This window comes from Haemaphysalis longicornis, unplaced genomic scaffold, assembly GCF_048455015.1.
Source record: "Haemaphysalis longicornis isolate Haplotype H1 unplaced genomic scaffold, Haemaphysalis longicornis Haplotype H1 scaffold_6, whole genome shotgun sequence".
NCBI classification, from domain to species: domain Eukaryota; kingdom Metazoa; phylum Arthropoda; class Arachnida; order Ixodida; family Ixodidae; genus Haemaphysalis; species Haemaphysalis longicornis.
The window spans coordinates 199981876-199996583 of record NW_027526407.1 but is presented as its reverse complement, the minus strand read 5'-3'; the positions used below and the strand labels follow the sequence as shown (position 1 = coordinate 199996583).

General features: G+C 47.3%; 1 protein-coding gene across 1 annotated transcript in view; it reads left to right on the top strand.

Moving 5' to 3' along the window:
* Positions 1 to 14708, top strand: part of LOC144141301 (PIH1 domain-containing protein 1-like) — an 80906-nt gene that overhangs the window by 62432 nt on the left and 3766 nt on the right. The window contains exons 6-7 of the mRNA XM_077672877.1: positions 10394 to 10583; positions 12223 to 12369. Coding sequence (XP_077529003.1) covers positions 10394 to 10583; positions 12223 to 12369 — 337 coding nt within the window. The remainder of the gene's footprint in view (positions 1 to 10393; positions 10584 to 12222; positions 12370 to 14708) is intronic.

The following is a 14708-nucleotide window of genomic DNA, read 5'->3' as shown; positions in this document are numbered from 1 at the left end:
AGCAAATGAAATACTACTACTGAACGACAGAAAACCGTCGCCTGCTGTTGTCAGCGCCACCTCGTGGCGGCATTTTAGAAATCAAACGGAAATAGCAACGAAAGGTTCCGCTAGATAGGTTTCACGTTCTGCTTGGAACGCACGTGGACCAAGGCAGCGCGGTTCTATAAACGTTGAAGTAGGGCGCCTCGATTCACCCGCGTTTCCGCCGTCCGGCAGCTCTGGCATCGAGACACCTGACTTGGAGCCGTGGAACGCGGTAAATTTAAATTGACTTGAACAAACCTCTAGCGTGTTATCTTGGGAGGAACGAGACGGCAAAGCAACAGCATCACAGCTGATCGGGGAAGACAAGGGAGGCGTTTAAATGGCAGGGGCGCCAGTCGACTATCGTCTTTCGGCGACATTTGCAACGAAAGAAGCAGATACGCGGCCATTTTTGTCTTTTACATAGGTCTCCGTGGGGTGATCTCGGATGCCATGCATCGACGTGCCGATCGTGGTGAAGCGTGCTGACGACGCTGTCCTTCCTCCAAGTGGCCCGCGGGAGGTCTTCTGGAATGGCGCCACTTTTCTGACAGATGATCACGCGCGCGTACTCACGCGAGCGCCAACCGACGCCTCGTCACCTGCGGCAGAATGGGAATCGGAGGCCAATGACGTCCACATCGGCGTCGTTGATCTAGAGAGAGTTCCCGCGCGGACATGATCGTGTCGCTGTGAACGAACGACACGGTAGCCCACTGACGCGTCTTCCGTACAGGAAAGCTGCGCACGCCACCTTGTCCGGAACGGGAGGGCAGGGAGGAGTGGCCCGGAGGCATAGGAAATGCCCCGGCTCTGACTCATCCTACACGCTTGGATGCGCGTACGCCGTGCACACCACGCCGGGCGGCTTAAGCTCTGCTTTATAGCCGCCGACAGCCGACACGCAATGCTGGCAGGTGGTGTGGTGTGTGACCCCCGCTGGAGAGCTCATCTTGTTGTTTACGGGTTTTTCGCTCTACAAGGCGCGCTCCGTCGACAATGGCTGAGGCCTTCGTCGCTCGTAACTTGCTTCGCGGGCTCGGAGTGGTGCGCGGAAGCCACCTGTTCGTTCATGGTCGTCGTGCGTGGAGTGAGAAATGCGGTTTAAGGGCGTCCGGGGATTTTTGGTCTAGAGAAACACTGGCTCGGTTGTGCCGTTCAAGGAAGACCTTGGTTCGTTCAAGACGTAAACAGGGCGTGCTTAGAGGGGGAATAGAAGGTACGGCGGTCGTGAGTCAGTAGTGTTCTCGTCGCCGGTTATTCGCCATTTGGAAAGAGAGAGATAGAGAAAGAAAGAAGGGGAAAGAGAGGAAAGTTTTATTTTAGCCACGGTTTCTGGGGGTTGGGGGCGGCGCGGCGAAGTACAGCGGCAACTTCGGTAGGTCTGCGTCGAAGCGCGTATATGTTGACCGAGATTTTCGTGCCTGTTGCAAACCGGGTGGTAGCGCGGTATCGCCATCATCGCCATCGTCATCAATAACGGTATCGATAAAAAAGTACAAATATGTAATTCACTCCAGAGCGGTGGTTGGGTTCCTCATTTCAAGGCGCTATTGGATATTGCCACCTTTCGAGCATGGTTAGTCGGTTTTACTTTGAAGCTCCAGTTTTCAGCTGGCGAGAACTGCCTCCCACAACTCTTGTTTCTCCTGTTGTGTTGTACTTCTTGGTCACGTATCCACACATTCCCTTTTATTTGTTATATAATGTCGGTTTACCACCGCAATTACCACCGTAACTTGCGCCTTACACACATTTTTTCAGCCTGTTTTTGTTTTTGTTGTCGTCGTCGTCCTCGAGTGTTGCAGGGATTTCAAGTGTGAATGTAATTTTCGTAGACCCATCGCCTAAGAAAAAATGCGTTTGTGCATTTGCATTTTTTTTTTGGCTGCAATTTTAACAATCGGAACTACGCACACATCACACAGGACACACATTTCACTGCAGTACCGCATGGGGTACTGATCAAAAATCGGTAAACTGATGATGATGATTGTGGTGTTTTCACGCGCCGAAGCTACAGATGGACTATAGCCGCGTTGTCATGAATGCTACGGTAGCGCATTGTACACTTTACCAGATACATATATCTCGAGGGTCATTCGTGCCAGGCATAGTATATGTAAAATGACAGATGTCTACTTTCGGGATTCTTTTTTCTCGTTTTATCACCGCATGCGGCCGCACCACGTGATGTATTGTCCTTAGAGAATCACTGCAATCACATACGTGCACGTTAAGTGCTGCTGCCGTTGTCCGTATCACCTTGGGGTTGCCGGCTGTGTTGTTTTGTTTATAAATCAGTAGTGGTAGAGAACCTTTATTGGAAAAAGAGAATCACCGGTCACGATGAAAGAAAAGAATGGAGAAGGTGGGAAAGGAAAAAGGAATGCTGATAATCACCATTTTTGTTTATTTTCTGTTCGCGCCGTGAAGTTTTGCTCTGTAGCACATCTTAGAAGCACTCCATCTGCAATCATCATCCACAGTGTGTCTTCACGTCGTCCCTTCGCAAAAAACATACAAGGGGTGGACTTAATCTGATCCAATTATTATTGGGAAGTTGAAGTATCCCTGAAAGCTTCCAAATCCCGGTTAGCGCGGCGTGCGCTTCAGAAGCGTTCGAATGCACTGAATAGTCATCAACATACCAAAACGGTCACAAGACCAATTCCTTGCTCCCAGCCGTCAATTTTCCCGATCCACCCGCCGCGGTGGCTCAGTGGCGAGGACGTTATGCCACTGATCTCAAGCTGGTTCGATCTCGGCCGTGGTGGCCGTGCTTTTCTGGTATGGTGGCAGAGAGCGAAAGCGCCCCCCGTGTGTAAGGTTTCGGCGCACATTAAAGATCACCAGGCGGTCGAATGTAGTCCGAAGGCCTCCATCACAGAGCGCGTCATATATAGCCCAGCTATAGCTTCGGCGCGTGAAGACACCACAATCGTCATCATCATCAGTTTCCCGATCCACAGGTACTAAAGACTTCGCTCCAGTTTCCGGTGCGAACGTCTTGCCATTCCAAACATTTAAAGCGGATACAGATAGAACGACGTGAATTCGTCCTGCACAAAATTCACCTATATAGGCCCCACGTAAAAGCACAGGCCGGTTAGATCAAGGCGAAAGCACAAGCAGAAGAATGATTTGTAAGGTACTTGAAATCTTCAGAATTGTGTGCATTTAAAAGATTCACAATTTTTAATGGGTGGAAATTGCTGAGACATTTTCAACTCCAACTCGCGCGCTTGGATCGAAAAAAAAAAAAAAAGACAGGTTTCTACTGTTTCTTCAAAAGAAATATGCCGCCTGTAGCCTTGTAGCCAGTCCGGCTGTAAAGGAGGGAATCATAAGGAAATCCCGCAGCTTCCAAGTTGTACGTACATTGTTTGTGATTACAACTCGCACGTATACTAAGTTCTTGCGCATACTTTAACGCCCACATTTACCAAAACCTAGCGCACCAGAATTGTAAGTTGGGCTAGCGGTTAATGGCTGAACTTGAAAGCAGGCGTGAGAAATGGGGACGTAGAATAAGCGGACAGGACTTTCGCACTATCGAAGAAGACCTATCATAGATCCTTAGTGGCGGATTCGCCACGACACGTCGATCCTTAGCAAGCCCCTGCAATGTGTTTGCACTTCGAGCCACTCCCCGACTGATTCTCGTTCTATCAGCGCTTGGATGCGGTTCGGCCACGGCTCCCATGTTCGAATTACTGCTGAATACATCCGTACACCTGTGTTTGCACAGAAGTAAAGAAATCGCCGAATTTCAATAAGAACACTTAATAAATTTAAAATGGTATATCTTTAAAACTTTGCGCGCGCGCATGTTCCGTTAATCAGGCTTCGTGCGTAGGGGCACATGCAATGTTGAGGAGCTCAAGGCCACCATAAAGAAAGATTAACCCTATTTTCATTAGACTTAATTCTTTGCTTCCAGGGAACACTACGTCCGAAGGCCCTCGTCTTCCTTCTCCTCTTCTCTCCACCCATGATGATGATGATGATGCGTCAAAGTTTTTCGCACAATGCGGGATTGGACAGGGCTAAATCACATTGAAATTCGTTAGGACTTCAAAATACCAATTCAATGCTGGAAATAAAAAGGCCGTCAAAGTAAAGTTTGCTATGATAAGAACCCCAATTACCCGTTAATTAGTATCCGTCATCTATTCAAGCTACCTGAAGCAGAAAGGTAGGCTTAAATGCGATTAAAGCGCTGCCCCCTTGATCAGTCCTCTTCGTCTGGCTCATTTCCCCGTGTCAGACGTAATTTAATGCAACGTGAGGGTTGTTGCCCGACTTTTCCCAGTCGAAAACGACGACAAGAAAAAGTTTCTGTATTTTGTCGTATTTTTGCGTGTCGTACTGTCGTCTTGTATCTTTGTTGTGTCGTGATTCTGATGTTCTGTCGCGTGCCGTATTCTTGTCCTGATTTTGATGTTCCGTTGTGCCGAATTCCTGTCTTGTCGAGATCCTGATGTTCTCTGAGTAGTTGCACATGGTTTCAGTGTTATTGCCCACGGTGAAGAGTATACCGTAAATGGTAGTTTTGTTGTGGAATGTTTGTGGTTGAGAAAATTGACTTTGTCGTTACGACAAAAATGTGGTTCGAAACAACAGATGGCTTTGCCGCAACAACGGGACTTCTGTTGTCACAGCGAAGTTCCTTGTCGTACGACAGGAATTTTCGTTAGGTTTCTGCGGTATTCCCTGTTTTGATTTTAGACTGGGTTCGCACCTCGCCTGCCCGTGTCGCCGCTTTGGCATCGCGGTACCGGTGGCGTGACTAAGCTCTGACTATGCGGACACCACGCCCTGCGTGACACGCGTCGTCCATTGTTTTTCGCCCGACAAAGGATGACCCTGTGAGTGCCTTCGGGTGTCGTGTTGCGGGTTGCCAGAAAGGGGAGGAGACCACGATGGAGGCGCCCTGAAGGGAACGGAAAATAAATAAACAGCGCGTTTGAATACCTCATCATGGTGTCGCTTTAGGGTGTTTGCCAACTAAGGTAATGCAGGTCATTGTGATCCGAGTATTCACTCTTGTGTCGGGTTACTCGTTTTCCATCCTGGGAGGTTTCACCGGTCACTAGATCTTTCCCACTCGATGTTGTGTCCACGCAGTTGACCTTTGCACGCCAAGAAAAGCGCTGTACTCGGTTACAAGTTTAAGAACGGCAACGAAAGTTGCCGCTGTGCCTCATCACCACAGCCGGATGTTACTCCTCACGGTGCAAGTAGTTCGTTCCTAGTAATATTTTGAACATGGCACGAGCCGTTTCCCTGATCTTGTGGACTGTATATGCTTATAAATTACTGCAGCGACGACAAATAAAGTAAGCGAGAAAAGGCAGGTGATATCACGCATTCGTTGCAATCTCCTTTCGAAACGCGCGCGCCCGTGTTACGTCACCGGGGCGCGAAAATTGGAATGTTTGCAACATTCGAGACAAACGGCTCTGGTTTCTGGGATGGCGCTGAGTGAGCTATTTCTTTCAGAGGTTAATTGTTTGGAAGGCTGTTTCTTTCAAATCGAAGGAGGCTGTATTTTGTCTCAAGTCCCCGTTAAATCACAGAGCGCGCCCGTGGCGATACCTTACCCATAGAGTTTTCTATTAAGTGTATACTAGAGAGGAAACTGCGCCTGGGAATCTATGTCGGCGTGGATGGTTATGGGAACATCAGTGCTGCTGGCTTGGGCTTGGCATAACATTTGGATTATTCAACGAGTTTTTGGGTTTGCTTTCTTCATTATGCATTGATTGCCAATACAACCGTTCCGACAGACTCTCATTAAATGGAATACGCTTTAATTCCTTTTCACTTAACTTTAAAGCAGCGTGTTTCTTTTTTCTAAACATGTAACAAAACACTCTTGTTGGTGTTCTCATGGCACGGCGTTTGAATTTACGGCGACTAAAACGTTTAAATCCAAGCCAACGACGAAACTAAGGCGAGCGTACTGTATAATGGAGGCCCATGACGACACAGACGGCCCTAATGTGAGCCGCATAGACGCTAGCGCCACATTCCTCTCTGGTGTATATTGTAAGAAACCCTATGACCCTACCTGGCTCTGTTGTCCTATGTACATGGCGTTTGACTTGTTTACACAATGCGGGAAGCTCGCTTTTTGTGCGCGCTGTTGACCCATTTTTGCGCGTTTCGCAATGCGGGTGACAAGCTGTCCGATGGCGAAGCGATTTGGCAGCGGCCCCCGGATGCCACCTACAATCTGTTTGAAGTTGGGCCCGGTGCTTTGATCGTGTCCGTCATCAGCGGTGACTGAGATGTGCGAGTCCCAGAAGTAATGACCGTATACCTCCGAGCGCATGCGCAGATGAAGCACTTGGAAAAGCCCCATTATGTTGAGGACCGATAATGGTCTCGGCATGCCGCGTTGGCCCGTCGTTCCGCGGGGCCCCTCGCGCAGTGTGGGTGCCCTTATCAACAAAAGTAGAATTTGTTATCAACATGGAAACGACCGCTATCGGTCAGTGGGCGTGAAGGTGTGTGCATGCACGCACTGCTCTGAAGTGGTAGGTTGCGGAAATGACATTCAAGTTCGTGTCTCGGCTGCGCTAGCGAATTAGTGAAGAGGTAGCATTGTGTGTTCGGTTCCTGCTCCCGACGGTGCAAGGAAGAATATTTTTTTCTGATATTTTCTTTTGCCTCTGCGTCTAATCTGTCTAATCCTGACAGCATCTTTCCCTCTTTTTTTTATTGAGTAATTAGCGCATGGCCGCTGGATTGGTCAGTCAGACACTTCTGATTTTGCTTGTGAATTTCCTGTGGTTTTGCCCCCTCCCCCCCCCCTCAGCAGCGCCACGTGTGACGTCGCGACCGTCAACCCTCTCTACTATACCTAAGCCCTATCATGTATTTTCGTCGCAAAGAAACGCGTATTTTCAATTAATAGAACATGCTTGGTAATGTATTAGTGTTCTGCATTAAATTTGCTTAGGGTTGCGAGTGTGCTAAGTTGTGTAACATCTATGAAATACCCTCTGTGGTACATCCGTGGCTAAGGCATCGGGCTGCTATGCTGCAAGGGTGGCCCGGTGCAAAATGATAACCTTGAAGTTGAAGTTGAAGTTTATTTCCATAAACGTACACCGTTATGGCGTAAAATAGGGTAAAAAGCTGCACTCAGCAACTTGACGGAGCCCTACATCCTTCATGGTCAACAGAAACAACAGCGACGGGAAAAACAAACGAAAAAAGCGATACATAGACACCACTTGTGGGTGACAAACAAAACTAGCACGGAAAATACAATATGTTCAAAAGTACAATAGATAGCGCATCAATAAGTGGATATAAGGACGTGAAGGCAATAGTGATAAAAAATATACGCAACAAACCGCACAAACACAGCAAGGAACTATTCCCGAACAAACAAGTTAAACAGCATAGATTTTGTACATGAGTCAATATCAAAGTCAATAAATGCAAGTCCATTCAACAACTTCGGAAGGGTATACCCAATCATCTGCAAAGTGTAGTTTGTACGTGGGCGAGGAACTTTCCAACGTTCAGACAGTCTAGTCGGATAGGGCGTATGATTAATTTGAAGATTAGCTATCAACGAAATGTTCTTAGTATTGTTTTTGCGTTCTAGAGTATATGTGTAGGCTAATCGGTACTTAAGCAGGTCCTGAATCTTAGGTAGACAAAGTTTACTAAACAAAGGGGCAGTAGGAGCATCGTAACGTGCATTACATGGAAGCCGAATAATTTTTTTCTGTAGCAAAAATAACCTATTTATATTAGTTGCAGAAGTTGTGCTCCACACGAGACAACAGTAGTTAAAAAGGAAAGACCCAGTCACAGGAAAGACCCAGTCACTGGCTGTAAAATTCACGTATATTCACGCCGGTAAAAGTGGTAATGCAATATCGGGCGCGCGGCTCAGCGCCTACAGCTAACAAATTTTTAAAAGCTAAGCGAGTTTTAGCTGACCGTTTTCACGGTCCGCTCCGCTCCGATAGCAAGCGGGAGCGCCATCGGAGCGGAGCTCCATTGGCTCCGGTTGCGCTGAGCGGGCCCTAAAGAATATTTTAGTAACAGCGGAGCTGTTTAGCAAACCATTCGACTTTCGTGTCCGCAGTTAAAAACACCAAGAAAATGCTGAGCGCACATGAGCGCGCCCATCGCGGCTACCGCCTGACAGTTAAGCCTAAAAAAATGCCGAGTGCTCGTGTGTGCGTGCCTCGATCGCGGCGACTGCCCGGCGTCTCCGGCGCATGTTTGTCAAGCCAAGCATACCCACTTAGGGAAATTGGCAAAGACTGGCAAAAAAAAAAAAAAACTCCAGCGTTCGCCGTGATCGTGGGAACACTTGCTCGGCACGAGAAGAACACGTCATAGCGTGCGCCCCTCGATATCCAATGATTGTCACTTCGAAAAATAAAAAATAAAAAACGGAAGAAGCTCGCACTTTAGCAACAAAGATGGAGTAAAGGTCATTGCGGCAGCGAAGAAGAAGCAAATCGGCTGCAATCGCGGACTTAAAGAGATGAAATTAATTTTTCAAGCTCCCGTTTTTGCTTGCATTGCGTAGACTGGTTCAAATTAACACACTTTTCATCGTTTATTCGGTTGCTGAGTCGGTAATTATTTTATAAAGCCCTAAAGAAGAAATAGTATACCATGCGCGTTCTGCGGCGGCCGCACCAACTAAAGGCTGTGACGTCGGGAGGAGGTGCATCGTTATTGCACGATGTCCAAGGTTAGCATTCAGACAAGTTTCGGTTTCGGTTCTGTAAAACAGCATGCTGGACATCTGACGTTATCGTTAGATGGGCATTCTCGATATCTCAATAATCGCCATACCGCTTCCCTGCCATGTCGGCTGTAAAATGCCTAAGATAAGCCTCCCAGGACGGCTTGGTATCGTAGCAATCACTAGCCTAGGCCTACGCGCAGTGGATGAACGCCCTCCACGTCACCGCAGACGCTCAAATGCCATGCGCTTTCCCCCCATATTTCGAGCTTGCCTCACTCATGCCTGTATCGTAAAAAGCGTGTTCGCACCAGACCAAGGGTCTGCTGATTCTGGCCTGTGCCCACTGCCCGCAAGCAGTCGGTGCTTTGGCAATAGCACGGCAACGAGAACTCGCTAGAGCGTCAGTGTCAGTCTGCGCGCGTTCTGCGAACTCGCTCGTGGAGCAGTGAACGTTACGGCCCAAAACTGGTGAACTCAGTATCGAAAACATCGGCCTGAAAAAAAACTTCCAAAAAGAATGTACGCTCGGGGATTCCAACTTGCAAAGTAACATACCTAGCGCTCCACACCACTCGGCCACGGGCCAGCGCTGCCACTATTGGAAATATAAGGTATATAATGTATAACCAGTATACACTTTTTGTTTGGTTTTAGCATTTCAAGCGGCTTAGGTGATTATTTGTGGTTTACGGCTCGTGCAGTAAGCGTCCCCCAAATTTCGACAATATCTCACGTCTAGCAATTGCATTTCTTAGATGGAAAAGCATTCGCAGATGTGTGGTCGTGCTGCTGACCGCTGTGCTTGTCCACCCAGCGCAAAAAAGTTCTCCCTGCTCCCTAGTTTTATGTGGGAAGTTGTGGGGGAAAAGGGCTGCAGATAGGTGAAAGAGGATAGTATCGTTGTAAAAGGTTTCCGTTTGTAAACGCCGATATATCTGAGATTGGCGGCTCGAGAGACTGTGGCGTGGAGGAGAGTACGTTCTTCCGGTGTGTTTGTAATGCACGAGGAGGGAGCTGTCAGTGCGTTTTTTTTAACGGCGAAGCTTCTTAGTGGGTGGGGCTGTTGGCATCTCCTGTCGTCGTCGTAATCGTCGTCTCATATAGTAACGGTACTAAAACACCGGTACACTCGTTTACGCCTCGCGCTAGAGAGCTTCGTGCTTCTAAGAGAAGAGACTTTTACAGCAAAGCTGTATACCTTACACTCCAGCGGTTTCGCTCCGTTGGCAAAAACGCCAAAGGCGCCAAGAATACACTGCATGCTTCGCCCCTTCCAAGGTTTTAGATTAGTGGAGATGACCCGGTATTTTTTTTTCTTTTTTGCATTTCCTACCCCGGTAAGAACTATAACTGCGGGTTAGTGTAATGTGAATTGGTGACTCTTAGCTAACAATCGGAAGAGAAACGCTTCAGCAACATGTAAGATTCCGGCTTCCTCTAAGGTGACTCCATCCATCTGCCGTGTGAGACTGAAAAGGGAGTTGCCAAGTCACTTCATTATTACAGCGCTTATGCGGTACTCGCACAAAGCGTTCTGTGAGCACTGCGTCCTTACAACTACGTTTTAAGAGCGAAATGATTTAATGAAGTACATTTGTTGGTTTTTTAATGTGCTACCCGTGGTTCGTGCAGTCAGGTGGCGTCAGCGGGCACCAGCGGCGGTGGGGACAAGGGCCAGCCCGACACCGGCGGCTCCGTCGAAGGCGTCAGCAACAAGGCCTCGTCCCCGACGTGGCGCGGGTCGGCCAGGCTGGACCTGACCAGGCACAGTCTGCCAGGGCAGCAGGACACCGTGGTGGCTCGCTTCTCCCTCCCGGGCGTGGTGAGTGCCGCTTGTGATCCCGTATGTGACGGTGACCCTGGGATGCTTTCAGTAGGAAGCCGTGAAGCCGACTTTGGATGATGACGATAATGATTGCTAGTGGTATCTTTTTGTAGCGGGGTAATGACGTGTCATCTTACAAAAAAACAACTAATATACCTTTGTTTTGTACTCTTCGTTCAATACTAGCGCTGCCCTTAGGGAAGGCACAAAATACTTATTTTTTCTGTTACCGGTAGTAGCTGTCCCAGGCAATGTTTCCCTCTCTACTTCTTGTCCACCAGCATCCTAATCTTCTTTTCGTCGCCTCGACAGCCTTGAATTTAACTCCCTCTGTGCTACCCTTAAATCCTAGGGCTTCTGGAAGCCGAATATTTCCCTCGTGTAGATTTGGATGCATACCCTCGCATCCTAACACCATGTGCCGCATAGTTTTTTCCTTTCCGTAGTCCACGCATACCCCATAATTTTGTGGATACTTCCCCACAAAGCTCTTAGTGCGCAAGCAACCTGATCTAGCCTCAAAAAGCAAAGCACTGCCCTTGGAAGTATCGTAGCAATTTTCCATTCTGATGTCCAATTTCTCAACGCTGTGAAAGTCGGCTTTCCTGCATGTCACGTGCATTCTTCTCTGCAAAGAGCGTTGTGTAGGTCGGCTTCCTCGCTCAACGCTACAGCTGTGCGGGAAAGCCATACCACATAGCTTACTGAGCTTTGTACATTTATAGGTAAATCAGGCGCTACGGCGCTAGTGTGTCTACGCGAGCCACTGTTTAACGAGAGCGTCGTACTTTACCATAAAGAAGCTTTCCATTGTTATTGGGAATGGCTCATGGCGAAGTTTAGAAGTGGCCTGTGGCAACAAAAAATCCACAAGGTTGTTTTGGAAAGTTATATGCAGTTGGTTTATGAATATGAAAGTATAGCTCTTAAAGAATTTATTGGTAAGGAATTTTTTAAAAGCTTCTTGCATGACAACAAAAAGAAATGTTGCCCGTGTGGTTCATTTTTGTAGTCAGGTGTGGCCAGAAGCCATGCCTCCAGTCAGGCCAAGAAAGCATAGAACACTGGCAGCTGTAATGGCGGCCTCTGTGGTGCATGGCACTTGAGCGATTATGGTCTCTCTAGTATACATTAGTGGGAAAATCTATGAGCCAGATATGCCGTAAATGGGCAGAAAATCGGTGTATGAGCCTACTGCAGCCACAAGCTAATTATTGTCACAATAAGTTGCCGCACACATTGCCTCCTACTTCGATCTTGAGTCCCCCAGCACATTCACAGTTTAGAACCCTCAAACTCTAGGGTATTTATTTCTGTTTATTTCACAAACACTCAGCCACCAAGGCATGGTAGAGGGTACTGGGCAGAATGATGCATGGTTGTGTTAAACGTCACGACGAAGTAAAACATTTCTTGACTGTGGGATACAGAACAAAGCAAATGTTTGAATGAATGAATAAATTTACTATACATGACAGGCACTCTGGCCTGTTGTGCAGATAGGGGACGCAGCTATAGGTGCATAACATTCATGTTCTTAACAAAATTTAAAAATATACTCAATGTAGATACTATACACCAAATTTTGCCTTTGTAACCATTATAACCACATCGTCCCGCAACTGCCCTGTTGCAGGAGTCGAGCTCCTCGGCCCTTACACTGGACGTGGGTGAAGATCGCATGGTGCTGACAAGCAAGGAGCCCAAGTACAGCTTCGACTTCTACCTGCCCTTCAGCATCGACGAGGAGGCTGCAGTGGCCGAGTTCAACAGGAAACACCACGTAAGGACTCAAGCTTTTCCATTGCTTGTTGCTGTGTCTTGTCGGTCATTGCTGAAGCCCTGCAGCCATCAGTTGCACAGAATATGTTTACAACAAAGCTGTCTTGCAGTAGGCTCTAATTGAAATTGTGTGCGTCTATTGGGTCGCGTCGACAAAGAGTCGCGCATGCTCACTCCAGGACGAGCGTGAAGTGCTGTGCACCTCTCAATGCAATATTGGGATAGTTAATTGGATACCACGAGAATATTTGACTTGGCACCTGCCTTGCCAAAAGCCATGCGCGTGCATTTCATGCATTGTCAGCGTGTAATTTTGGTGCTTAAAAGTGTCATTTTTGGTGCCAAGCACCCTAAGTATTTGCAGATTGTTTTCGATGCATAAAATTGCGTGAATTGTTCTAAAAGAAAGAAGCAGGGTTTTACTTCAAAGTGTTGTAAATCCTTGTTTCATTTCAATTGTGTGGAAACAAGCGCATATAACTTTTAGTACATCAGTTTAAAAAGAAAGGAACCACTTATCTGAATTGAGAGTTTATTGCAAAAAATGAAGGAAGCTCACACTAATGCGTAGGACGTGAAGGCAGCGCAGCTGTACGCAACAGTAGCGTTTCTCCTCTTTTCGCCTCGCGGCATTGTTTAAACCTTGCCGCTGTATGAGGTACCACAACTGGATGTTCGCCTTCCTCTATCACCCATGGTTCTGCACCACATGTGGCCTCGTGGCCTTCCTTCGTGGCGAGCCCTTATTGGTGCGGCAGTGGCCTTGTCACCTATCTCTTCCCATTATCTGGCGGCTGCTCCATGCCAGGTGCTTGCGTAAGGGGGTGAGGTTTGACTTCTAGCCCTCAAGGACAAAACTTGTCTCCCCACGATTACTGCCCGAAGTAGCGTAGTGTAGCCTGCGCTACAAAAGAAAGAACATCACAGGGTATTTCAAAAACCTTTCTAACATTTTATAGCTTGACAATTACAGCAACGAATTTGAAAGGTGCGTCAGAAGTCAGAAGCTGTGGGCTAACTTCCATACAAAAGTCTCTAAGGGCCAGCCACACCTAGTTAGCTGCATTTGTCCTTGTGTTTTGCATGTTTGCATAAGAGCCTTTTTTTTTACTTAACCGTTAGCCCAGAATATAACTGCAGTGTTTGGATATCCATTTACAGTAGCAGTTTACATATGCTGTAGCAACAAATGTGTAGAAAAATAATGTGGCTGCACGGCTCACTGTCTTGTTTGCCATCATTCATTTTGGCAGCACACTTAAAGCTGGTAGATTTAAAGATTTTGCTTTCAAACGTCTTAGGGTGCTATCTGCAAAGCACAACTGATTCAGTTTTAGTATGTTTTAAGTGGTGCTCTTTTATTTGCAATAGGGAGCTCGACTGTTCCTTTTATTTGCATTCTCCTTAAAGGGACCCTGCAGCACTTACCGTCGACTACTTGGAATGCTTTCTGGGGTAAAGTCTATTGCCCCAGCAATCTAGCTTTCACATATTCGTTTAAAAAAAATACCGCTGATTGCCTCCCCCCCCCCCCCTTTGCTTGGTTTCGCGTGATAGATCTCTTCTTTCTTTCTTCTTTTCCTGTCTATTAAAAACACTTTCTGAGTTCAGTCCAGTTTGTTTATTTTTAATTGGCGTCACCCGTGATACGTATGTGGTACGGGTTGGGCTTTTATAGACCTTTATTTTTTCTGTCCCAGCAATCTCCACCCGCACGAATTATTAAAATATGTTCCCTATCACTGAAACTACGTGCTGTGAGAAATCACACATAATTGTTCCCTCTCAACTTGACTGTGGACAACGTGGCGAAAGCTGCGCCCTCTCTCTCTGAGAGGGGTGTGGCTTGCGGCGTTCTCTTCGGCGGCCTTCGATATATCACAGGCCGGGGAATTTTCTTCTTTTCTCCGCAAAGTGCAGAAGTCTATTTCCGGTCTGGTGCCACAAAAAAAAAACAGGCATGACTGCTTGCTCACAAGCACGTGCTCACGCTGGTAGGGCGTTTTTGAAACAATAAACGTTTGTTGTCGAGTGGTCTGGTTGAAAAGGAAGTATTGAGTTTATCACTCAAACTCTGTACACACTCAAAACACAAAAGAAATGCCAAAACTGTGCATATAGGTTCAGACATAGAAGGGTTTGGTACACAGCGCTGGCGACGGCGTATCGTCACAGGAAATGCGAGAAATGAGCCGTGAAGTTGACCAGTGACAGCCAATAGGACAGCCATGGCCGCAATGACATCGTTTAGGCCATGCCAGGGGTGCTTAATAATGAGGAAATTTAAAGAGAGCACGGTTGGTTTTTCCACGTCTTTCACAGCAATTTGCACGCTCACCA